The following is a 23,617-nucleotide window of genomic DNA, read 5'->3' as shown; positions in this document are numbered from 1 at the left end:
GCTGCCCATTGGCTGGCTCTCGCTGGGGACGTGGTGAGAGGCTATACCTGGGTCATGTGATAGAGGAGTGACCGCCCCCCCAAACCAGCGGACGGGGCTTAGCTATTGCTGTCGCGCATGCGCAGATGCCCCCGGGGAGCGGGCTTGCCAGAAGCGATAGCAACGTGAGTCTGTTTGGGAGCCGCGGGCGGGGAGTGAGCGGGCCCCGTGCTGGGCGGGGCCGTTCCAGTGTTGAGTAGGGGGCGCCGTGCGGGGGGGGAAGAGTGGGGGAGGAGAGAGTGGGGGAGGGGCCGGGGCGCCGTGCGGGGGGGGAGAGTTGGCGAGGGGCGCTGTGCGGGGGGGGAGGAGAGTTGGCGAGGGGCGCTGTGCGGGGGGGGGAAGAGTTGGCGAGGGGCCGGGGGCGCCGTGGGGGGGGGGGAGAGAGTTGGGGAGGGGCGCCGTGCGGGGGGGGGGGAAGAGAGTTGGGGAGGGGCGCCGTGCGGGGGGGGGGGGGAAGAGAGTTGGGGAGGGGCCGGGGGCGCCGTGCGGGGGGGGGGAAGAGAGTTGGGGAGGGGCCGGGGGCGCCGTGCGGGGGGGGGGGGAAGAGAGTTGGGGAGGAGCGGGGGGCGTTGTGCTGCGGCTAACTGGGACATTTTGTTTTGATCCCTTTTTCAGATCCCAGCCTTTTAAAACTTAAAATGGTTTTTATATAAATAAAATTTTGTTCCTAAAAGTTCTTTTGAAACAAAACAATCAAAACTTTATATTCTGGGGAAAAAGGGATGTTTTTATGTTGTTTCAGGATATTTTGACTTTATTAAAACACTTTGTTTTTTTAAAATGTCAAAAATGACAACTTTTTGTAAATATTTTGATTTTGACTTAAATAACTTTTTTTTGTTTTGATGAAAATTTTCCCATCGACGGGGGTGATAATGCAACCTTACAACTTCCCATAATGATTTATAAAATATGGACTGCTCCGGAATCCGAGAAGCAGAGCTAAAGAATGTGCTATTGCATTCAGATAATTTAAGGTGTTTTGTTATTTCCAAGCTTAGAAGTTAATTGAACTAAATTCATTCTCATCTTTGATCTAATAGCAATTTGCATTGGGAAAGGGATGCAGAGGATGACAGTCTTAATTTTTTAACACCAACTTAGACTGCAAAATCAAGGCTGTAATAGAGAGTTTGTCTGGGTACGTCTACACTACCTGCCAGATCGGCGGGTAGCGATCGATCTATCGGGGATCGATTTATCGCATGTAGTGTAGATGCAATAAATCGATCCCCGATTGCTTTCCCCTCGGCTGCTGAACTCCAGCTCGGCGAGAGGTGGAAGCAGTGTCAACGGTGGAGTGGCGGCCGTTGATCCTGTGCTGCGAGGATTCCTCTGTACAGCAGGATCAGCAGCAATAAGGCTTCCCACATACAGCCATGCCAATGTGCATCCCCTCTCACCTAGGTAGAATCCCTCTAAGGACCGAGTCCATGGCCCAGTCAGACCTGGACTGAGTGACTATAAAATACTGTAATAACGTTAGGGTCAAGGAAGCCAGTTTGTTTTTGCAGAACCTAAGCCGTGACAATATTGAGAACAGGCATGCATTTTTAGATGACACTAATAATGTGCTGAGTTATCTGACCTTTTTCTTGTCCGTATTCTTGTCTCCCTCTAGGAAGCCATGGAGCCCCAGCTGAACTCTTCTCTGTGATATTAGTAAATAAACAGATCAGTGGTTTGAAGAAAGGCTAGATCTTCTCTTGTTTTCAGTACCCAGTTATGGTATCTCTGAAATAGCCTGCTATACGGCTAAGGTTCAAAAAGTTCTTCTCGGCTTAAAATGCCTGAAATAAAAGTCACTCCCTTGGGTAAGTTTAAACCACAAAATGGAACTGAAATAGATAGAAAAGTAGAAAAGGTTTGGATGCTGTGACATAGCCCTAAAGGAATTAAAATTAATTAACAATAACTACAGTACACATAGCAAAAGGTTCATGCCTCTTTCCATGTTTTAGCATAGAATAGCTTGTTATGGTCTTGCACTTACATGTTATTATATTACATTTATGTAACTAGCATGCAGCATTCAGATTTGACTCCTCTCTATACGTGATCTTATTCTTGCTTTGCAAACATGAAGATGGAAAGAGATGTTGCTAACCTTGCTTTTGGATGTTGAAAGGATTAATTAATCAATTAATTAATATTTATAAGCTGCCACATAGATAAGTGCATAATATTATTATTTCCTCTTGTCCTTTTGAATTTGGCAAACACTGTTTTCTGCCCACCCCAAAAATGTTTTTACTGAAGCTGGATTATGCTGTGAGCCTCTTGTTTCCTGCGTGGTTTTGTTTCAGCATACGTATTAGCACAACGTGTGCAGAATGTTAGCTTATTTAACACTGCTATAGGACTAGTGGGGGACATTGTTCTGTGGAGTACACAAATTCAAAAATAGCTGCTGTTACTTTGTATAGCTATGTTTCTGTGTGTAGTCTGCATACAGAGGATGTTCCTGAAAGATGATAGCCGTTTTAGTGAAAAACTGTTTGATGGTATCTCCTTAAATATATCAGCAGAAATGCTTTTTGCTAAGATATGTCTTTTGGTCTGAAACTGACAAGCCAGGTGCTAAATGGAGAGCTGCACTTTTACCAAAAGATGAGACACTGTGGCATAGAGGAGTGACTATAGGAGAGGGTTTAGATTTCTAATCCAGCGCTGCCAATGATTTCTTGTGTGCCATTGGGCAAGTCATTTCCCTTGTCTGAGCCCGAGTTTCCTCCTTTCTAAAATGAGGATGATACTTGCCTACTTAATAGGGATGTTGAAGTTTATCTAGCCAGTGTTTTCCCAGAGCTTCAAATGTTTATATCTTTATAAAGTTTTAAGAGATTATTATATAGACATGTGATGCAGCTACCTTTGTTTGTCTCTTGCTCCAGGGGCTGGCCAGGATGTGGGCCGGAGCTGCATCCTTGTGTCTATTGCAGGGAAAAATGTCATGCTAGACTGTGGGATGCACATGGGCTATAATGATGATGTAAGTATGGCAGAAAGACCGAATGCTGTGTGCCGATTCTTTAAGATTTATCTGCCCGGCCTTTTCCAGTATTGCTTCTGGTTCTGTGGGTGCCTTAGCTACATAACCTACTTGGCCAGCTGTACCAAGCTTCATTTAGAAATTGTTTGAAGAATCCAGCACGATGTTTTGGTGCACTCTTAGGTGAGGGCTCACTTTCCTCTGAAACCTTAGGTATTAACCGCTGCTGGAGTATAGTACCACGTTTGATGGACCAGTATCCCCTCTAGCAAATTCTGAGTTCCTGTGTAGGGACTCCCCTCTTCCCCATATATGTGTGTGTTCTGTAGTTCCACCTACCAGCCCCAAGGTGTTATGTGGGCTGCGCTCAGCAGGGCAATGAATGCGGCATTTCAACGTCATTGCACTTTGTCAGGGGTTCTCAAACTTTTGTGCTGGTGACTCCTTTCACATACCAAGCCTCTGAGTGCAACTCCCCCCACATTAAAAACACTTCTTGATATATTTAACACCATTATAAATGCTGGAGGCAAAGCGGGGTTTGCGGTGGAGGCTGACAACTTGCAAACCCCCGTGAAATAACCTCGCAGCCCCCTGAGGGATCCCGACCCCCCCATTTGAGAACTCCTGCTTTATGTGGCAGGAGGCTTCCTGTGTGCTTCAAACGTAAAACCCATCATTAGTTTGGTACTGAGATGAGCTTTGTTACCAGCCAGTTGATCGATGATGGGACCCAAACCAACACCTGCAGCATGTACGCTTTGCTGGATAGAGAGTGATGCAATGTGGTGGTTTTCCCCCTGACTCTGTTGTTTTGGCTCACAATACCTGAACGTTGATGGCTTCTAATAGAGAGGAGTAAGCTTAAGTCTTGTGTGCAGATAACAAAACTCATAAAACACAGTACAGAGCAAACTACCAGCTATAGCAGAACTCTGTGAAGAGTTAAAATGGATTAGCTATCTTTCTTCTTTGACAATAATTTAATTACTTATTTGCAATGTCAAAATAAACCCTCCCATTGGCAGTTTTCTCCTCCTCCTTCTTGGCACTCTCTGCATTCATCTCTTTTATGGGGTTTAGCCTGTAGCGATCCATCTTATTAGTGACACCAGCATTCCCTGTTGTCCCGCTGGAGTTCTGCCCTGTAATAAGATCACAGTGCATTCCTAATGCTACATGGTCGGCTGACATTTGTTTAATGTAATGTTTTGAATTCAGTAACCAGCTTTGTTTAATATTTGATAACCTGATTTTGTGTCTTTTAGAGACGCTTTCCTGATTTTTCATACATTACCCAGAATGGAAGACTGACTGACTTTCTAGACTGTGTAATTATCAGGTAAGAAAACTTCCTGCCGTTTTAAATTCAGATACAGAAAAGGAAAGCACTGGAAAATAATTCTTCCACTTTCGCCTCCTACATTAGTAAACTAGTCACCCTTAATGGCTTGCAGTTCTGTACCGCAAAGATTAGATTGCACTTCTGCTTCATGCAAGGATCTCTGTGTTTTACATGAACTAATGTGCATTCACAAGATCTGTGTATTAGGTGACAGCTATAAATAGCTAGCTAAGTGCCTGTGGGTCATATCTTTCATTTTGGATGTTTCTTCACAGCCATTTTCATTTGGACCACTGTGGAGCTTTACCATATTTCAGCGAAATGGTTGGCTATGATGGACCTATATACATGACGCACCCCACCAAGGCCATCTGCCCCATCCTGCTGGAGGATTACAGGAAAATTACTGTGGATAAGAAAGGGGAGACCAACTTCTTCACTTCCCAAATGATTAAAGATTGTATGAAAAAAGTGGTAGCTGTCCATCTTCACCAGACAGTTCAGGTAAAATGACTCGCCCCAGGGCAGGGAACTCTCAGAATAAATCCGTCAGACTGTTGAAGAGGAGGGAACAGGGTCCATTGCTGCACTTCTGTCGTGCCTGAGCTACAAAAAAGGTTAAGTGATGTGCCCAAGGTCAGACAGTGAGTCAGTGGCAGAACAGGGAAAGGAGCCCAGGAATCTTAATCCCTCTCCTCCTACTCCTGCCCAAGCTAAGAAGCACTTTCACTTTAAACTTGTAAAAAAAAAAAATACTGTGTTTCTTGTCAGTTTCCCTTTGCAGCCAGCCATGTGCTCTAGGGAGCTTGATACAGAAGGAAAAGGGGTAATCCTAGTCAATTTCCTCTGCAGCCCTTCCATGTATAAAGGAGGTAGAGGGTGGTTGTTCCTTACCTAGCAAAGACCAGAAATAGGTGGGGGAAAAAACAAAGTGCATATAAAAGGAAAAAAGAAAAACAAGCAAGAGACCAGGGTGGAGGGGCAGAAATGAGAACGCAGGGAGGCAGAGACACAATACAAAATAGGAAGAAGGTGAGACAGATTACCCAGAGTCCTTTTAGCCGCTGCTGTGGAAGCATCTCAGGAGCTAGTGCATTTGTCTTGCAGTCTGTTTTCTGAGGCACTTTGGGGGTAATCAGATCCCTTCTTTGTTCAGGGTAGTACTGCACTGGAAGTTGGTTCTGCCCTGTGGTTTCCTCTAGCGGGAGTGTGACTTTGGGTACAGAGGATGCTGCCTCTCAAACACATGAGGTGGAAAGAGCACAATTGTATTTGGGAAGGGATCAGAAAATTAGCAGTGAAGAAACAGAGTAATAAAATCAGCTGCCAGCAGTGCTCATAATTCCCAATTCATGAATTCTCTTTAACCGCTGAGAGCGATGTCTAAAATTGGCTATATGGTTTTGTCTATGTAGGTAGATGATGAGCTGGAAATCAAGGCGTACTATGCCGGCCATGTGCTGGGAGCAGCCATGTTCCAGATTAAAGTTGGTTCTGAGTCTGTGGTATATACTGTAAGTATACGGATAAATATTTATAGACCTATACATCTCCTTTGTATGGTATGTGTCCAGTTATCTTTCAGGTAGTAAATGGGTTTTCTTTTCTTCCACTAGGGTGATTATAACATGACGCCAGATAGACACTTAGGGTAAGTAGGAAGCAGAGAGACTGTGAATTTTAATGTGTGCGATCCATACATGGGAGATCTTAACCTGCAACTCCTGTTAATGTACAGGAGTTTATTAGTGTTGATTCTTTGTTCTTGGATAAGAGACTCAGTCACTTAGTGCCTTCTTTGTTGGGAAAAGCTATACATTTGCAGTGAGGTATGTTGTATTTTATTACTTGCAATAATAAATGTTGTATCGGTGCTAAAGGAGAAGGATTTTAATGTGTATGAAAGATTTTAAATGTTCGTGATCTTTATTAAAATATAACCTCTTAAATTAGTCTTCAGCAAGTAAATGACAACTTGTGTCTCAAAAATCTGTAGTGTTAGTCTCCATATTGTGGACTGGGTTCATTTAGCAAGAGACAGTTACACAGTATGGTCCAATGAAGTTTGGATTCTTGGCTCTGCTACTGACTTCCTTTGTGACCTTGAACAAGTCACTGCACAGTGATCTGGAGAAATGGTCTGAAGTAAACAGGATGAAATTGAATAAGGACAAATGCGAAGTGCTCCATTTAGGAAGGAACCATCAGTTACACACATACAAAATGGGAAATGACTGGCTAGGAAGGAGTTCTGCAAAAAGGGATCTGGGGGTCATAGTGGACCACAAGCTAAATGAGTCAACAATGTAACACTGCTGCAAAAAAGGCAAACATCATTCTGGGATGTATTAGCAGGAGTGTTGTAAGCAAGACACGAGAAGTAATTCTTCCGCTCTACTCCACGCTGATTAGGCCTCAACTGGAGTATTGTGTCCAGTTCTGGGTGCCACATTTCAGGAAACGTGGACAAATTGGAGAGAGTCCAGAGATGGGCAACAAAAATGATTAAAGGTCTAGAAAGCATGACCTATGAGGGAGGATTGAAAAAATTGGGTTTGTTTAGTCTTTTGTTTAGTCTGGAAAAGAGAAAACTGAGAGGGCGCATAACAGTTTCAAGTATGTAAAAGGTTGTTACAAGGAGGAGGAAGAAAAATGTTTTTTCTTAACCTCAGAGGATAGGACAAGATGCAGTGGATTTAAATTGCAGCAAGGGAGGTTTAGATTGAACATTAGGAAAAACTTTCTAACTGTCAGGGTAGTTAAGCACTGGAATAAATTGCTTAGTGAAGTTGTGGAATCTCCATCGTTGGAGATTTTTAAAAGCAGGTTAGACAAACCCCCGTCAGGGATGGTCTAGATAATACTTAGTCCTGCCATGAGTGCAGGGACTGAACTAGATGACCCCTCAAGGTCCCTTCCAGTCCTATGATTCTGTGATTTCTGGGCCTCAGTTTCCCCATCTATAAAAGATGGATAAGGAACATCATTATCCCTATATTAAAATGCTATATATTATCTATTAGATGGTCTCTCTCTGTTTTGTTTTAGAGCTGCCTGGATTGATAAGTGTCGTCCGGATTTATTAATCAGCGAATCCACCTATGCCACAACTATCAGAGACTCCAAACGCTGCAGAGAGAGGGACTTCCTGAAGAAGGTCCATGAAAGTGTAGAGAGAGGAGGGAAGGTATGATATGGGGCATTTTCCAGTCTGTAGAAAGCAGGGGCATCTGGTGGGTCAGTAGGGCTGTGTTATTGCTAATATTTGAGCTGACATCTTACACAGCCTGATGACCGTGCTGTTGCTCCACCAAGCAAAGTTGGTGGTTGGTTTTATTGCTAACCTATGCTAGAAGGGGCATGGTATTAAATGTGTGCTTTTGTTTTTCTGGTGGAAAGGAAATGCCAGGGTTACAATCTTAACTCTCTGCAGTTCATAGTTATAGAAAAAGTAGTGCCTGAGACACAGGCATATGCATTTTGTGCTCTAAACTAGTCTTAGTCTGTTTCTAAATTTAGATGACTTATCTGTCAAATCTTTACTCTTAACCATTAAGAAGAAATAATTTCTAGTGCTCTCATCTCAGTATTCCATGCCCCACAATTAGACCCTTAGCAGATTTTTGCTGTAAAACCCCAAAAATATGAAAAGTATTAACGTACAAAGAGGTACCTACATCCCCTTCTGAAACATTTTTAAAATGCTTGAATGTACTGCATGTAGCTTCCCCCTTTTATTTGTTCAGATTTTTTTTAATAATTAAATTTGAAATAAACAATTGCTCTTATCTACATGACCACCAAAGCATGTGGCGCATAGCGGGTGCTTATAATGTCAAGAACATCTTAATGGAACTTTTAATTGTCGCTGGCTTTCGTGATTTTGTGGGTCTTCCTTAGGCACTTGTTTGTTTCTTGCTCATTCAGAATTTTGGCCATTGCCTCGCTCTGTTAATAGGACAACTTTCTGTAGCCAGTGAGAGAATTTTCCCAGTAAAATGTGCCTTAAAGCAGTCCTACTTAAAGGTGGATGTGAAGTCTGTATTAAAACAAATAATTTAGAGCCAGATCCCAATGGTTAAGTCACAGGATTCTCAAATAAAGGAACTATGCTGATGTGCATGAGGATGTGGCCCTTAGTGCCTGAGGTTTGGATTAAATTAATTACTGATAACATAAGAGGTGCAGTCGGTGTGGCAATCGCATGTTTACAGTTATAATGGTGTTGTCTTGGTTAAAATGTGCATTAGTTCATCCCTAGTGACTTTGGTCAGATACTTCATTGATTGTTCTGTTCCCAGTGAGGGAGAAATCTGGAACTGCTTATGGAAGGGAAGAGTGAGTCCTCTGAGAACAGAGGTGACATACAGATGGATCTCCCACCTAGACTCTCCTCTTAGAACGAGCTGCTGATTTCTATGAAGATGTCACTGAATCTGGAAAACCGATCAGTGTAATGTACAGTCCTGCCAGTTGGCAGCAAGCGTCAGTGAACAGTTTGACAGAAGAAAATATTAGAGACGTGAAACGATGTGTGTGAAAACTCTCCAAGGGGGCAGCTGTGTGTACGTTCTGTGTTTGACTCTCATGCGTCTTGTCCCCTGGAGGGCTAAAAAAGTAACTGGTAGGACATAACTGCTCCAGTGCAGCCTAGGCAGTCGAGATGAAAAGTGCTTGGTACAATATAATTTTCCATAGACAATGCCAGAAATGTGGCTTTGTTTTTATTTACAGTATTTTATTGGAAACTTCCTTGCAGTGCTAAACAGAATAATGTGATTCCCAAAGTCTCCATAAAGCATGTTCCCTGATATATAGCAAGAATCCAGGGAGCCTAGGCTGTTGTTTCAGTAAATGTGCAATGTCTCCTCTCCTTAAGAACAAATGATGAATAGGGAAATATCGGCCCTCCGTGCAGAGAGTTGGAAAGGAGGACACATGGAGTTCATCTGCAAAATGGAATGTGCATCCATTGTGAGCACATGTGCATCCATTGGGGCACGTAATCTTTGCATGGTGGTTGGCAGTAGTACAGTCTAACTCTGCATATTAATTGCAGGTTCTTATCCCGGTTTTTGCTCTGGGACGTGCCCAGGAACTCTGCATCTTACTGGAAACCTTCTGGTAAGAACAGCCTCAATTTTTCCACTTAAAACATGTATTTAGTCCCCTCCCCCCCACCCTTAGTGCTAATTTTTTCCAGGATTCTGTGCTGTCTGTCATGGACAGTCTTATATTCATCTCTCTGTCTCTAGCCTGTATCTGCCCATGCTGGCTAGTGTAGGATTCCTCCCTGTAGTATATTTTCTAGTGCTTTTGTTCCTCCACGACTTGGACAGTACTCTAAAATATCTTGCTCTTTTGAGTCATGCCTCACCCTGTCCCCAGACACTCAATCTAAATGTTCCCTTTATTTCATACCATCCCTCTGGGCTTGCAAAACTCTCCATGCTCAGGATAAGTCACTTCTTTTGGAAGGCTGAATAAAATATTGAGTCTTTTTCATGAACATTGTCGTGGTAAGGATCAGAAAGGAGAGGCTGTGTCTGGGTTGGAACATGTGCATGATCATCTAAAGCTGCCTTACTCTTAATTCTACCCCGGAGCATCATGTTTAACATTCATAATTGATTAGATAAGTCTGGACCAGCTGACAATGAGAACTGGATTATCTAACCATTAATGGGACATAACAGTGATATTGACTTCTTATTTCCCCAGGTGGGTGTATGCATAGAAAGCTTAAGTCCCTAGGCTGATTCTGGAGCACACAAAGGGGAGCGCCTGAGAGGTTTTTGCCAGGATCCCACTTAAGCAACCACAACTGGCTGACTGACTCTTCTCTCTCCCCAAAGGGAAAGAATGAACTTGAAGGCCCCAATTTATTTCTCCATGGGACTGACTGAGAAGGCCAATCACTACTACAAGCTCTTCATCACATGGACTAATCAGAAGATCCGGAAAACTTTTGTCCAGAGAAACATGTTCGAATTCAAACACATCAAGGCATTTGACAGGGCCTTTGCCGATAACCCTGGGCCAATGGTAGGTGAAGGTTAAGAATGTGATAGGATTGATGAGCATGGATAGGAGCTGTTTTAGTGCTGTGTTTTGCCTGGGTTAAGGACAATTATTTTGCACAATTTACATAATATCTGAGCTCCTTGCAGTTGTCCATGTACTTTTCACAACACCTCTCTGAGATAATGAATTACTGTTATCCTCATTTTACAGATGGGAAACTGAGGCCCAAAGAGATTTAAGTAATTTGCCTAACGTCACATAGGAAGCCTGTGGCAGACCTGGGACTCTAAGCCCAAATCCCTGTTGAATATACATTTTTGCACTAATAAATCCAATCATATGCAGCAATAATGAAGCTTTTGTCTTACACATAATAAAGGAATAAACATATTACAAGAACTACCTTCCAGTGCATTAAATTTAAAAGTATTAGAAAATTAATCTAAAAATGGCGAATGTTAAATGCATTCCTCTGCATTGATCCAATCTATAGTTCTTATAACCAATTCCTTTAATTTAAACTCATGAAAATGACCCTTTTTAAAAAATAAAAATAAATTTTTTTCTATTGACTTCAACAGATAAATATTATAGATACCTCCCAGTAGATCACTCAGAAACCATCATGGTACTGCAGGCTAATAAAAACTCTTGAAGGGTTTATAAGGAAATGTGAATTTTGAAGTATTTTGTTTTATGGAAAATTATGGAGATCTTATATGAAAATAAGGCACAGGTTGAAAAAATTACTTCTGCCTCCCCTTTCTTCCCCTGTCCCCCAACCCCACAGCTGTAAGGAGTGTAACCTGTATTGTATATTAATTGGTATTATATAGATTCATGGATGGAACTTTCCTGGTTCTGTTCTTATGTGCTCTCTCCATAATCTGGGATACCTGTTTTCTGATTATCAGGCAAAATGAATCTCTGTGCATCAGCTCCTAACGCTCTTCTTTTGAAACCTAGGTTGTATTTGCAACCCCAGGTATGCTTCATGCTGGACAGTCCCTCCAGATCTTCAGGAAATGGGCAGGGAATGAAAAGAACATGGTAAGAAATTCTGTGAGCTTGAATGATGCCTCATATTAATGTGCGGGGCTGCAGTCCAGTCATTTTAGAAATAAACTCTGCCTATATTGGCAGGAGAGTCTTTGGCATGTCTCTTTCCTTTATCAGCTGTTATGTAAATGAGTCATTAGTTAGCAAAAACCGCTGACTGACTGACCTTATTTAATTTAAAGCATGATTAAAAAATGCTTTTTATGACTGGCACATTGCATTTGGTCCAATGCTGGGCTCTGAGATTAGTGGAAGTTTAGCCATTGGCTTCAGTGGGGCCAAGATTTCTCTCTGTTGGACAAGGATTCACCCTTTGTGTCTTTGGGGGACAGATGCAGCTTGATGACAAAATCAAGGTTTAATTATTGTGGATGAATATGACGCATTCAGTTCTGATGGCAGGTCTACATTCCAGACTTCAATTGACCTGTGTTAGATACCACATTGTGCTTCAATTAGGGGGAAAAAGTTGAGTATTAACGCCTTACGTGCTGCCTGTGATCCATGAGTGGGGATGCACTGGTCCATTTATTTCAGTGGGGCCACTTTACCAAGTATCCATGTGGGTCAACTTTGACGAAGGGAACACTAGGCTATGAAAATCGTTGCTGGTAAATAGCTGTGGGACTCTGAGCGTTTCTCACTGAGTCACGCTCTGAAAGCCCAGCCCACGCTGGTGGCCTTGACATCGATATCCCATTGAGAGATTTTGTGCACAAAGGCTGGCCATGACTTTTGAAACCCATACAGTGACATTCCTCAGGTTTGAGACTGTGGAACCATTTTTAAATTTTTTTTTACTGAATATTTTGAAGGTCTTTTTAAAGAAGCCTTAATTCTGAAGGAATCCCATGAAACTGAATGATAGCCAGGCCTTTGGAGTCAGGGGGTGAGGGATTCCCTAAGGAATTGACACAGGGACAGTTCTTCTAGCTCCAGTTTTTGTGACTATTAAAATGTTACATTGTAGGCAGTAGACTCAAAGGAAGCATGGTGCAACATTTTATGTTATGGAAATGTACTTTCAGCTGTGCTTATCTGTTCAAACCTGTCTGTTTACCCATGACTAGCAATAACCATTATTTAGTAGCATGTGGATTTTAACAGAAGCCGCCCTTTTAATTTAATCTTAATGCTTGTGCCAGACTCAGGTCTTTATCATGCAAGATGCTGAGGGGCACAATTGAACAGAATAGATTCAGTAGCTTCTAAACAAAGAGCTGTGGTATACATGTCGGGAACCGTGGAAACTTGCCATCAGGATTATATACGTGGATGTGCAGCTATTTCTGTCCTAAGAGAACAATTTACTCTAATTCCGTTCAGTGTGCAAATGCTACGTATTTGTCTGGATTCCTTCCAGGTCATTATGCCAGGTTACTGTGTGCAAGGAACTGTGGGCCATAAGATCCTGAGTGGGCAGCGGAAGCTAGAAATGGAAGGAAGACAAATAGTAAGTTAATTTTGAAAGGCACTGATGACTTTCAGGGGGACCTGCACATTGCTCCGCCCTTTGTCGGTGAAAATCTCTCCCTGTGTTGCTGTACCATTTTAGCCAAAGTGACTGAATTAGTTCCTTTGGTTGTGCTGACAGTGATTGCATTTTACTGCCATCCTTCCATGTGTGGTCCCACAACTACAGTTACTGGGAGTTTGACTACATGGGGCTGTGGCTGAACAATTGCCCCATAAATCTCTTACCTCGCTGAAATCATTGTAGATGGGCCCAGAGACTTTAATGAGTGTTTACTTCTATATGGAAAAGTACATAAATTACCTGTACCCAGTGAGGTAACTGTCACATAGATTCCTGCTGAAAGGGACATTGCAGCTGGTAATTAAAATCTTTACAAAGTGATTTTCCTGGGGCAAAGCTGAGACAGGTAGTGTATCCAGAATTACAAAGTCTGATCCTGCAAGGTAATAACTGCTTTCCTTGTACGGTGCTGACTTCTGTCAACTGCCCCTGAAGTTAAGGATCTGGTTTTCTCAATTGTCCCACTTTCTGATGTAGGTATCTTGCTCACTCTCTAGTTGGGCGTGGATGCTTAGACTCTGATTTAGTTACTGCGTGGCCTGTAAGTTGTGAACAAGCAGAGCAAGCAGTGGTGGGGGATGATCTGTGTTTGCTTTTCCCCTTGCTCCCTGCAGCTGGAGGTGAAGATGCAGGTAGAATACATGTCCTTTAGTGCCCACGCTGATGCCAAGGGAATAATGCAGCTGATTCGCCAGGCTGAGCCACGCAATGTTCTTCTGGTTCACGGGGAAGCAAAGAAGATGGAGTTCCTGAAGCAGAAAATTGAACAGGAATTTTGTATGTAAGGTGTTGGGGTCTGGAGGGTGGTGGGGAGGATTAGTAATGGAAGGGGGAAGGATTAATTAATTATTTTTATAGTTCATGTACTTTGGCCAGGACATGAAATCTAGTTAAACAACATGTTTTGATTGGCTGAAGTACTGAAAATCCCTGTGCTGGAAGGAAATGGGTAGGATGACTCTCCAGATGGCATGGTTTGCAGTGAGCGCCTGCTGCAGGTTTAATGATCTTTGGAGACCAATCAGATGCAGTGCAGTTGAAGAAATGGAGAGTTATTGCATGTGTGCATGTATAACAGGGATTTATTTCTGTAAGCTGTGCCTCTTGGACTCCTAAAATCAGCAGAGACTGGTGGGGAAAAGTTCTTTCATGTTTACAATTCTATGCTACAGACTTAAGTTACAGTGAACAAGAGTAGAGGAAAATTAAAAACCTTTTTTGAAAGCAGCTGACTTTAAGGCTAGGTGGAGAATGATCAGCAAAGAGACCATTGTGTATCACACTCTAGATGCTTATTCATTGGGTGCATTTTCCCAGTAGTTTCAGGTGACTTTTGCATTAACGTGTTCTTACCATGGATGTAAGTTCTGCCGCAGCCTGTGATCCTTTCAGCTCTCATATTCTCCCAGCCTCAGGTTGGGTGGGAGTTCTCCAAAGGAAGAGACACATGCAGCTGCATGAAGTGTTGCTGGTGATTCAATAAGTAGTGATGTTCTCTTTGTGGGAATCTGCGCTGTCTTCCGTGGCGGGGGGGAAGCTGTGGCTCCTTGTGACAAACAGTCCCATGGAATTTACCACGATTAGGGGTGTTAACTCTGGTCTCCTGGCAAGATTCCCTTTAGAACAACTATACTGGCTATTTGAATTACCCCTTCAAGTTTCAATTGACTATAATGTCCTTAGTTCCTGTCCCAAATTGTTGTAAAGAGTTGCTGTTAAACACCTGCCATGTTCCACTCTAGCCATGAGTGCAGTTCCTGTATAAAAAGTCCTTTGGGACTAGAAGCTCTATATGGATGTTTCTCCAGTATTGTTTGCTTTTAATACAGATGTGAACTGTTACATGCCGGCAAATGGAGAAACCACTACATTGTTCACCAGCCCCAATATACCAGTGGACATTTCCCTTGGATTGTTGAAGAGAGAGAGGGCCATAGGTAATATAACCAGTTAACAATGACTCTCCAATTCTAGTACATCTTCTGTTTTTACTGCTGCATGTAAGATTGTGCATGGATGTGTGAGACAGGGACGTTGTGGGCACATCTGTGATCTCCCATATAATGACTTGGATTTCACCTGCCAGTTTATCCCCATTCAGAGTGTATTCACTGTTTTTTAAAAGCCCCATGCAGGAAAGTCCAAGAGATACAGAATGGGGCTGCTGTGCTGTTCATCACTAATGCACCCTGCAGAGAATTAATGGATAAAAATGCATACTTCAGTGGGCCAGTTCTGCCCCCATTGGAATTACAAGATAACCTGATTTTAACACCCCCTCCCAAAAACAAAGAAAAACAACAAAACAACCTTCTGTCTAAAGCAAGGAAGTGACGTGCTGCAAGATCGAGAAGAGTGTGTCAGTGTTGCTGAGTGTGATTTGCCCCATCCCTGTGGAGTTGCTAACGGGCTTAAGTACACTGTTTGTAAAGGGTCTCTGCCCAGGTTATAACACCATAGACTAGACCTACTGCATTTCAGTTGAGGGGATAGCAGTTCAGACCCTCTTCTCACCATAGCCGTGCAGTCTGTTAGATCCCAAAGTGTGTTACTCTGTTGGTATGAAAGGTGTTAGATAAGCACCATTAATGACTTTGCCCCTCTCTTCTGTTTGGTCCCACTCTAGGGCTTGTACCAGATTCCAAGAAGCCAAAGCTCATGCATGGGACATTAATCATGAAGGATAACGTAAGTGAAAAGATGACTCTCTAGTACAGGAATTCTCAAATGGGGTTGGGACCCTTCATGGGGTTACAAGGTAATTACATGGGGATGGGTCTGTGAGCTGCCAGCCTCCACCCCAAACTCTGCTTCATCTCCAGCATTTATATTGGTGTTAAATTTACAAAAAAGTGTTTTTAATTTATAAGGGGGGTTACACCCAGAGACTTGCACGTCACCAGTACAAGTCTTGTGCCCTCTGTGTTAGTGTCAGCTAACAGTAAAGGTGTTGTGCACAGTCCTAGCTTCTTGGAAGCAGTGACCACTCTAACGTATTGTGGGGCTGTGAGGGAAATCTAGGTGTATGAGAATTCCCAGCCTCTAAGCTGCGAACGTTGGTAGAGATCAGACCAACCCAGAGGCGTGGTACTGGAACAGGACACTGGAGACAGTTAACCAAGCCACTGCTTTTTCTCATGCCCTGGACTCCTGCTGCACACTGGATGCATTTACCTTCTGGGCCAGGTCAAGAGATCTTATCCATAGCCTTGTGGTTGTAGTTTAACTCACTCTTGTCATACAGGCGGGTTGTGCCAACTTTTATCCATAGAGCAGCTGTGCTTGAAGGCAGGTTTGGGGACTGTATAACAGATAGGTGTTTATATAAATAAATCTGTGTACACATACATCTAGCTAGTTGCTAGGCCATTTAAAAAGGCAGGATCCATGCCCCAAGGAAATCTATGTGTTTGTTGTTTAGCTCTGTCGAGAGCTACCAATAATGAAAAAAGGACTCTGGAGCAGTGTGAACAGCAGCCTGCAATTAATGGATTTCTCCCTTCCCTTGGCAGAGCTTCCGCTTGGTCTCTCCGGAGCAGGCACTGAAGGAACTGGGTCTTGGGGAGCATCAGCTGCGTTTTACGTGCCGTGTCCACATTCAGGATCCTCGCAAGGAGCATGAGATGGTGCTTCGAGTCTATAATCACCTTAAGGGGTAAGCGTGCCACAGGCTGTTTACACAGCTTGGCCACCCTGGGAGCAGCTGTTAGTTTCCTTGTCACCTATTAACATTACTTGTAGCAATTCTAGTGACTAAAATGGGGAAGATAATTCCACTGGCCCAGCCCCTGAGGATTGGTTTACACAGACAAATAGGAACCAGAATTTTACTTCAGGATCTGGCCTGTCCTTTTCAGACAGGCCAGAAATCAAGCCCTGTGGGACTGTGACTTTCCAATGATGAATATGAAAAGACATAAGCAGACTTTGAATAAGTCCTGTTCTGCCCTCCTTGGCTGGTGGGTATTGGCTTACACTCTGGCCTAGGAGTAGTAATATCATTTTTGGGGAGTCCGTGAGTCTGTACTGATGCACTGTTTGTAGGAGTTAGGTCTGTGTAGTCAGACGCTCACTTCAGTACAGAGCAGGACTACATAATGTACCTTCCATCTTCCTAGAGTCCTGAAAGATTATTCTGTTCAGCATCTACCTGATGGATCGATCATGGTGGAGTCCATTCTGATCCAAGCCACAGCACAGTCAGAGGACCAAGGAACCAAAGTTTTGCTAGTGTCCTGGACATACCAGGTAAGAATAAATGTCACCTTGAAGACACACAAAGTGACTGTGGTTAGCTCTATTCTAATGTGGGTCTGTGGTGGAGGTTGCTGTTGTAAGAATCCGTTTCCAGAGGAAGTGGGTTATTGCAGTGAGGGTATGGAAAAGAGCTACTCCAGCTTTGAGTTTGTTTGAAGAGTCTGGTCTGAGCAGCACACGGGAGGTGTAACCATGCCCAAGCTGCCACCTATGCTGCAACAGCTATTTTTAGTGCACTAGCTCATGCTGAGCTAGCATGATCGTCTGTCTGGGCTGGGACTCTCACCTCGCAGCTGCAGTGTAGATGCATCCTTAGAGCATGTGGAAACAACGTTTTAGTACAGAGCCCCTCTACAGTGCCTGGCAAGCTGGGGTGTAAATCTATAGCGCTAACTCTCTGGAGTCACCTCCTTAAGCTTTTCCCCCTAATAGAACTACCTTTCCAGTAGCACCAGGCTCCTGAGTCTGCTCCTGCTGTGGGCACTGGAAACAAAATCAACCACCCTAAAATCAATGGCCAGGATACTAGAAATAGCCAAAAATAAGGAAGGCCCTCAGAAATATGATGCAATGGGTGGAGTACTGGTAGCAGAGGGGGGTTGAGCCTGTTTATATGTATGCTAGTCACAGCTCAACCCTGCTGACTAGCAAAAAGCTCATGGATAGAGTTCTCTAGTGCCTAGATTTTGTAGGTTTCAAAAGGATTTTCTTTAGAAGGGAAACATTTTCCTGAGAGCAAAGCAAAAATCAATAGTCTGTTCTTTGCTCTTAAGAAAAGAGAGAGCTGTTGTCTGAGTCTCCCCTGCCCCTGCCCCCCTTTGTTTCTGACAAATGGGAGTTTATTCTTCCAAACTATCAGAAATGGGTTCAGGCCAAACAATTCTGAAACCGTACTAATTTTAGGGTTTTTTGGGTCTGGCTTATTTAGGGCAGCACATCAGAGGCTGCTCTTTTGATGAGAGAGTGGAGGGGGCCCTTGTCACCTAACCTATTTCTGATGTCTCTATAGGATGAAGAACTGGGCAGCTATCTTACATCGCTGTTGAAAAAGGGACTGCCACAAACTACAGCTTGAGTGATGCAGCCATGGGGGCAATGGAACTTCAGAAGCCTTCCACGTTTACCTGTTTTACATTGAGCCGGAGCATGTAAATACTTGTTTTTTTAAATAAAGAAAATGTCTATTGTAAAATATCCTGCAGTAGAGTATTTTGCTTTAGCAGCACTGCTAACCCCCACTGGCAAAGCCAGTCCCAAATATCAGTTACTGGGCAAGCTGTTTGCATCTAGTTACCTGGAGCAGCTTCAGCTGGTGTTCCTTGTAGAGCAAGGTAAGAGATTTTCAAAGTCTTTCCATTCACATTTATTTTTGTAATATTACAAACATTCTGATGCCAGCACTTTGCTTTCTCAACATACATACGAACAGCACACAAAGATACTGCTCTTAACAGCATTTTAATTCACTCTGCCACCTTTGAAGCTTGTGAACAAAATGATTCAATTATCTTGTTACTTTTGCATTGAACATAGGCTCAGCTGGAATAGTACAGAACACTGGCAAGGGGTTACAACTTAAAAGTAGGCCTGAGGGATTCAAACTAAGCATAATATTTATGCATATGCAGTAATGGATAAGTAACTACTTACATGACTGTGAACAATAGCTGAGAAGCCTGAACACAAGCTGAGGTTCTGTACTCCACAAGGGGCCTCTTATCAAGAGGAAGAACATCCCTCTGATAGAAAGCAAAGCTAACTTTCAGTGTTCCGCTAATCCCATGGGCAGAGATTCAATGTCCTGCAAAGCAACTGGGATTAGAACCTAGCCCTTTGAGTCCCAGTCCTTTGTGCTAGACACTTGACCACCAGTCTGTCTCAATAGCAGTCAAAGGATACAGATGATGAAATGACTGTCAAGCGATCAGTATACCAAACTGTACTGATGCAGGTCCATTAGTTTGGATAATTCATGTATAATGTGTCAACTATTAATAATTAATATTTCATGCTATACACAGACTGGAATTGTTCTTATTCTACAAAGATAAAATAGAAAGCCAGCTGATCTGTTTACTTTGACATTGGAGGCTAATTTCCACTTTCCAAACAAAGGATTTTGTTTTTGTACTGCTTAATAAGTAACATTGAAGTGGAAATACTGCCATACATTCTTGACCCACTTTAGTTGGGATCAACAGCTCCTGAAGTCCTATTTATACACAAAACACATTAGCAGAAGTGCCTGTGTTATCTTCATGTTGTCTGTTGAGCCCACCCTTGCCAATTAACAGACTCTAGTCTCCTAGGAAGTGGACTGACACCACCTGATTACTACTCCTCCTCAAAGTTCACTTGGATTTGAACCCGTAACCTGTGGGTGAATAACTTACTGACCTTGTTTTAAAAAAGGCATTTCATTCAATTGCTGTGTTGGTGGTCTTGCTGCTGGCTTGCTTTTATAAGGATAGTCATTGAATTTTCTGTCACAGATGGTATAAACCTTGGTTTTGGATCTGAACTTGAGGCTGAGACGCCATGGCTTGCTGGAAGCCGTGAAGTAGTATAGGATGGGGTTCAGGCAGCAGTTGAAACTGACCAGGGCCATAGTGACCCGGCGCATTTTGTAAATTAAGTTGGTAAACGGGCAACTTTGGATGAGCTGGACCCTCATCAGGAAGTGGAGTAGGTGAGTGAGATAAGGAAGGAAGCACAGGATGCAGATGAGCAGGATCAGGTAGATGGTCCTCAAGGCCTTCTTCTTGTGAATGCTGCATCTGGTGTGGGCGATCCGCTTGGCAATGAGAGGATAGCTGATGAGGATGACAGCAAACGGGATGACAAAGCCGAACAGCAAGGCACAGACATTGTAGGGCATCATGCGATGGGTCCAGCTGGACAGCGAGAAGTTCTCAAAGCATGCAGTCTTGTTCCCTGTGCCCCTGTTGTGAAGGGGCCCCCCAACGATAAGCGGGATTGTGATGCTTGCAGCAATGAACCAAAAGACTGTGACCACTATCATGTAGTGGGTGACTTTGATCCGGATGTAGGCGAAGGGGTGAAGCACCGCCACGTAACGATCCATGCAAATACAGGTGAAGAAGGCAATGCTGACGTAGATGTTGATGTAGTATAAGGTCCCAGTGATCCTACAAGCCATGTCTCCAAAGATCCAATCGTTCTGGTTCAGGTGGTAATGAATTTTAAAGGGCAATATGCAAACAAACAAGGTATCTGCCACAGCCAGGTTGATGAGGTAGATGTAGGAGTGTGAGGTGTGCTTGACCTTGCAAGTCAAAAGGTAGAGAGCCAAGACATTTTCTAGCAGTCCCAGTACAAAGACAATGCTGTAGATGATAGTGAAGAGATGGTACTGGAAGTCTGCTTCCACGTAACAATCAACTATTGTTGCATTAGAGTGTCCCCTTGCCATGGCATAGGAAGTGTTTGCCATGCTTTCTGCTGCAGGAGAACAAGTTCTGTGGGGATAGCCTAGATTATCCTCTTCTTTCCAAAAGATGAGCAGCTCCAGGAGCTCTCTGTCCTGGGGTGAGAACTCGAGTTGTGGTGTTACATCAGCCAGCTCTGGTTAAAATGCAGCTAAAGTGTCTACCCTTGGAAAACCTAATAAGAAAAATAAGCATTAGTGGGGTGGGGAAAGACTTACCATCACATTACAGTCAAAAATATCCCCTAAAACAGGAGAGTGGTTGAGATTAAGCATTCCCCAGCTCATCTACGTTTAACAGACAGCTGGAGGAGACCAGTTACAGGAGCAAGTATAGAACATGCAAAGGGGACACACATTTCACTTACGATGGGCTGAAGGGTTAAATACTGGGACTGTCCTTCAACAGAGCTGTGCTGTTTATGTAGCATGAGAGGGTTCCTTGCGGTGAGCAGAGTGACCCCTATGTGAGTAGGGCTTTAGTTGTTGCAGGGTTGGGTACTATTTACTGCCCTTGGCTTGTTTCACTAGAGGTGCTGACTGTATGTTACTCCCTTTGCAATGGTTCTAAATGGCAGGCAGGGGAAAGTCTTCAAGTTAAAACGGCTGAGGCTTGATTTAAAGCTCAGAGCCAAATCTAAGAACTCAGGGCTAGTGCCAGGCTATTTCCCATGAATGTGCTGCATGACTTTAGCGCAACATCATCAGAAGCGTCCCCTCAGTCTGCATGCCCAGCTTGGGACAGCTTGCTGAGAGGTGCTCAGCACTGGTGGAAGCCAAGCCCCAGTTCTCTGAGATTAGGCATCCAAATCTGAGCATGGGACTGGGTGTAGCAGCCCTGACTTCTGTTCCAGGCAAGTCATTTCACCTCTCTGTGCCTATTGCCCCTCCTACCCTTTGTCTCAGACTGCAAGCTTGTCAGGGCAGGGGCTGTTTCTCATGACATATCTGTACAGAGCTGAGCACAAGTGGGCTTAAGGTGCAGCTGACATTTAATACAAATAACCTCTTGAAACAATTGGGACACCACTTCCCCATGGAGTGAGGTTTCATGCAGTGTTTGTAAAGTGCTGTGAGATCCTCTGGTGGAGGCCCTAGGAAAGTAGATGCGACTATTATACATTAAATGGGCACAGTCAGTCTCCTCCCACTTCCCCTCACTGTACTGTTGTCACAAGTACCACCAAAGACTGTCTAACGGATGGGGGGGAATAGTTTCATTTTGGCACTACACTGCGAAGAGCAAGTCTGAGTACACAATCTGCTGGTGGCGGTCTTTCAGATAACAGAGAGGGAAATAACTGCAAAACTGAATCAAGCAGGAGAATTTCACCAGAGCAGGATCTAGACACGCAGCACCAACTCTATGATTTGACCCTGTCCCTGACAAGAAAAAAAGACGACTGAGAAATTGCAGCAGGCCTAAACCAAACAAACATACTGATTGCAGTGGTCTTCGATCTATCTTAAATTTAATTCTCCATCTGACGAGCAGCCGGGTGATCTGAATAAATAAGAGTGATGTGTGAGTGGAGAGGATACTAGCAAATGAAGTGAGTGGTGGGGTTTTGAGGCTGTAGAATTTGTCTAAAGGAAATAAAGGAAAGACACAGTAATTTTACTGACCACTAACTGAATGATGTGGAACAGAGCAGACTGAGTCAGTCAGCAGAGGTAGCACCATGCAGGAAAAGTTTTTTTTTTCCATAAGTGACATTTTTACTGACCACACCAACCCACTCAAATTAAAGGAAAATCTTACTCTCACTTCTCAAGCAGTCTTGGTGTGAGAATTGACTAGCCAAGGCACAAAATCTACTTGCCCAACATCACCATGATAAAAACAGAGACTAATATTCTAGTTGTCTGCCATGAGTACAATCTTGCACAGCTGAGCTAAAGCCACCATCTAAATAGGCATCAGAAACCAGGTCTGCCCCACTGAAGGAATGGCAGCCTTCTCCAGCCTCACAAAAAGGAAGTGAAATGTACGGCTGGAAGGGATCTCAAGAGGTCATCAAGTTCAGCCCGCTGTGCTGACTTGGTAAGATGAATAATTTGGTTTAGATGTTCCACTCCCTTAAAGTGAACCTGCTTTGGATTAATTATGGCAAAATGAGGATAAGAGACGGAAGAAAACTAAGGACATTCCATCATCTGCTCTTCACAAACAAATTTATTTACTTCCGATGTGTATTGTGATATTAAATTAAGTATCTTCATTATACACAAGAGGGTAGAGGTAGCAGCAAAAATGACTCTTCCCCATATCACAAAGCTAGGAGAAGCACCCAGTTCCCCAGGTTCAGTCAACTTCTCCCTACTGTAAATAAACTAAATTGTTTACTCATGGTCCTCCTATTATCCTCAGGCCCCCATTCTGCTAGTAAATCAGCTTGCAGGACCAGCGCCTACATTTCTTTAAAAACCCAATTCTTTCTGCCGTATTTATCAGCGCCCATTTTACTTCTTGCATTTCAGCTCGGATAATGAAAATCACCATTGTGAGATTCACTTGCTAAGCTCTCCATGGTGCAAAATTTCTGGTTTGCAAATGCAGGAGTGAAGAGGAAAAGGTCTGTTGTATTGGAAAAGAAGTTTCCATGGTTATTAATGGAAACATTTCTGTTAGTCACAGGATAAATGTGTGGTTTTTTACAAAATTTGAATTTTGGGTCAAATGATTTGACAGCATCACTTATAAAGCACCAGAAATACAAGCATTCCCAGTGTCAGGGTGCAGTGTCCTAGGCAGATTACATCCACATGGAAGGAATTAGCAGCATAACAAGATATTTAAAGCCAAAAAAAAAAAAAATAATTAGTTACCATATAAGCTGGTAGGTTATTTTCAAACATTTACCATGGGTGTTGCAAACCTAACTCAGCCTGATCATTTGGAGAGGGGCTTTCCAG

At 43.3% G+C, this 23,617-nt stretch overlaps 2 protein-coding genes across 11 annotated transcripts in view; one reads left to right on the top strand and one right to left on the bottom strand.

Annotated features, from left to right (window-relative positions):
* The first annotated feature begins 97 nt into the window (after positions 1-97).
* INTS11 (integrator complex subunit 11) lies at positions 98-18,447 on the top strand. 2 transcript variants are annotated; one of them, XM_030537612.1, is made up of 18 exons: positions 98-164; positions 1,661-1,853; positions 2,934-3,031; positions 4,300-4,373; positions 4,652-4,880; positions 5,792-5,890; positions 5,993-6,027; positions 7,425-7,563; positions 9,436-9,500; positions 10,232-10,421; positions 11,367-11,450; positions 12,823-12,912; positions 13,611-13,773; positions 14,826-14,933; positions 15,623-15,684; positions 16,509-16,651; positions 17,115-17,244; positions 18,263-18,447. In XM_030537612.1, the coding sequence occupies exons 2-18, from the start codon at positions 1,826-1,828 to the stop codon at positions 18,326-18,328; spliced, it is 1,803 nt and encodes a 600-aa protein (XP_030393472.1). In that variant the 5' UTR covers positions 98-164; positions 1,661-1,825; the 3' UTR covers positions 18,329-18,447. The 2 variants fall into 2 exon arrangements, with proteins under 2 accessions (XP_030393472.1, XP_030393473.1); XM_030537613.1 differs by lacking the exon at positions 98-164 and adding an exon at positions 189-230.
* Positions 18,448-18,600: 153 nt separating this feature from the next.
* Positions 18,601-23,617, bottom strand: part of PUSL1 (pseudouridine synthase like 1) — a 70,069-nt gene continuing 65,052 nt past the window's right edge. For 5 of the 9 annotated variants that reach the window (XM_030537461.1, XM_030537460.1, XM_030537462.1 and 2 more), the window contains one exon: positions 20,720-20,877. Coding sequence is in view for 4 of the 9 variants with exons in the window: in XM_030537456.1 (XP_030393316.1) it covers positions 19,643-20,707 (1,065 nt within the window). In the remaining 5 variants the exon portion in view is untranslated. Of the gene's footprint in view, positions 20,878-23,617 lie in introns of all 9 variants that reach the window. The other 4 variants (XM_030537456.1, XM_030537458.1, XM_030537457.1 and 1 more) reach the window with 1 other exon arrangement.

Source organism: Gopherus evgoodei, chromosome 18, assembly GCF_007399415.2.
Source record: "Gopherus evgoodei ecotype Sinaloan lineage chromosome 18, rGopEvg1_v1.p, whole genome shotgun sequence".
Taxonomy (NCBI): Eukaryota; Metazoa; Chordata; order Testudines; family Testudinidae; genus Gopherus; species Gopherus evgoodei.
The sequence above is the reverse complement of the archived record's forward strand: the minus strand, read 5'-3'. Positions and strand labels throughout refer to the sequence as shown.

Excerpts from the sequence above, each read along its gene's own strand:
- INTS11 (XM_030537612.1), top strand. The coding sequence starts at position 1,826 with ATGCCTGAAATAAAAGTCACTCCCTTGG. Across the intron at positions 12,913-13,610 it reads AAATGGAAGGAAGACAAATA|CTGGAGGTGAAGATGCAGGT; the intron begins GTAAGTTAATTT and ends TGCTCCCTGCAG. Across the intron at positions 16,652-17,114 it reads GTCTATAATCACCTTAAGGG|AGTCCTGAAAGATTATTCTG; the intron begins GTAAGCGTGCCA and ends CCATCTTCCTAG.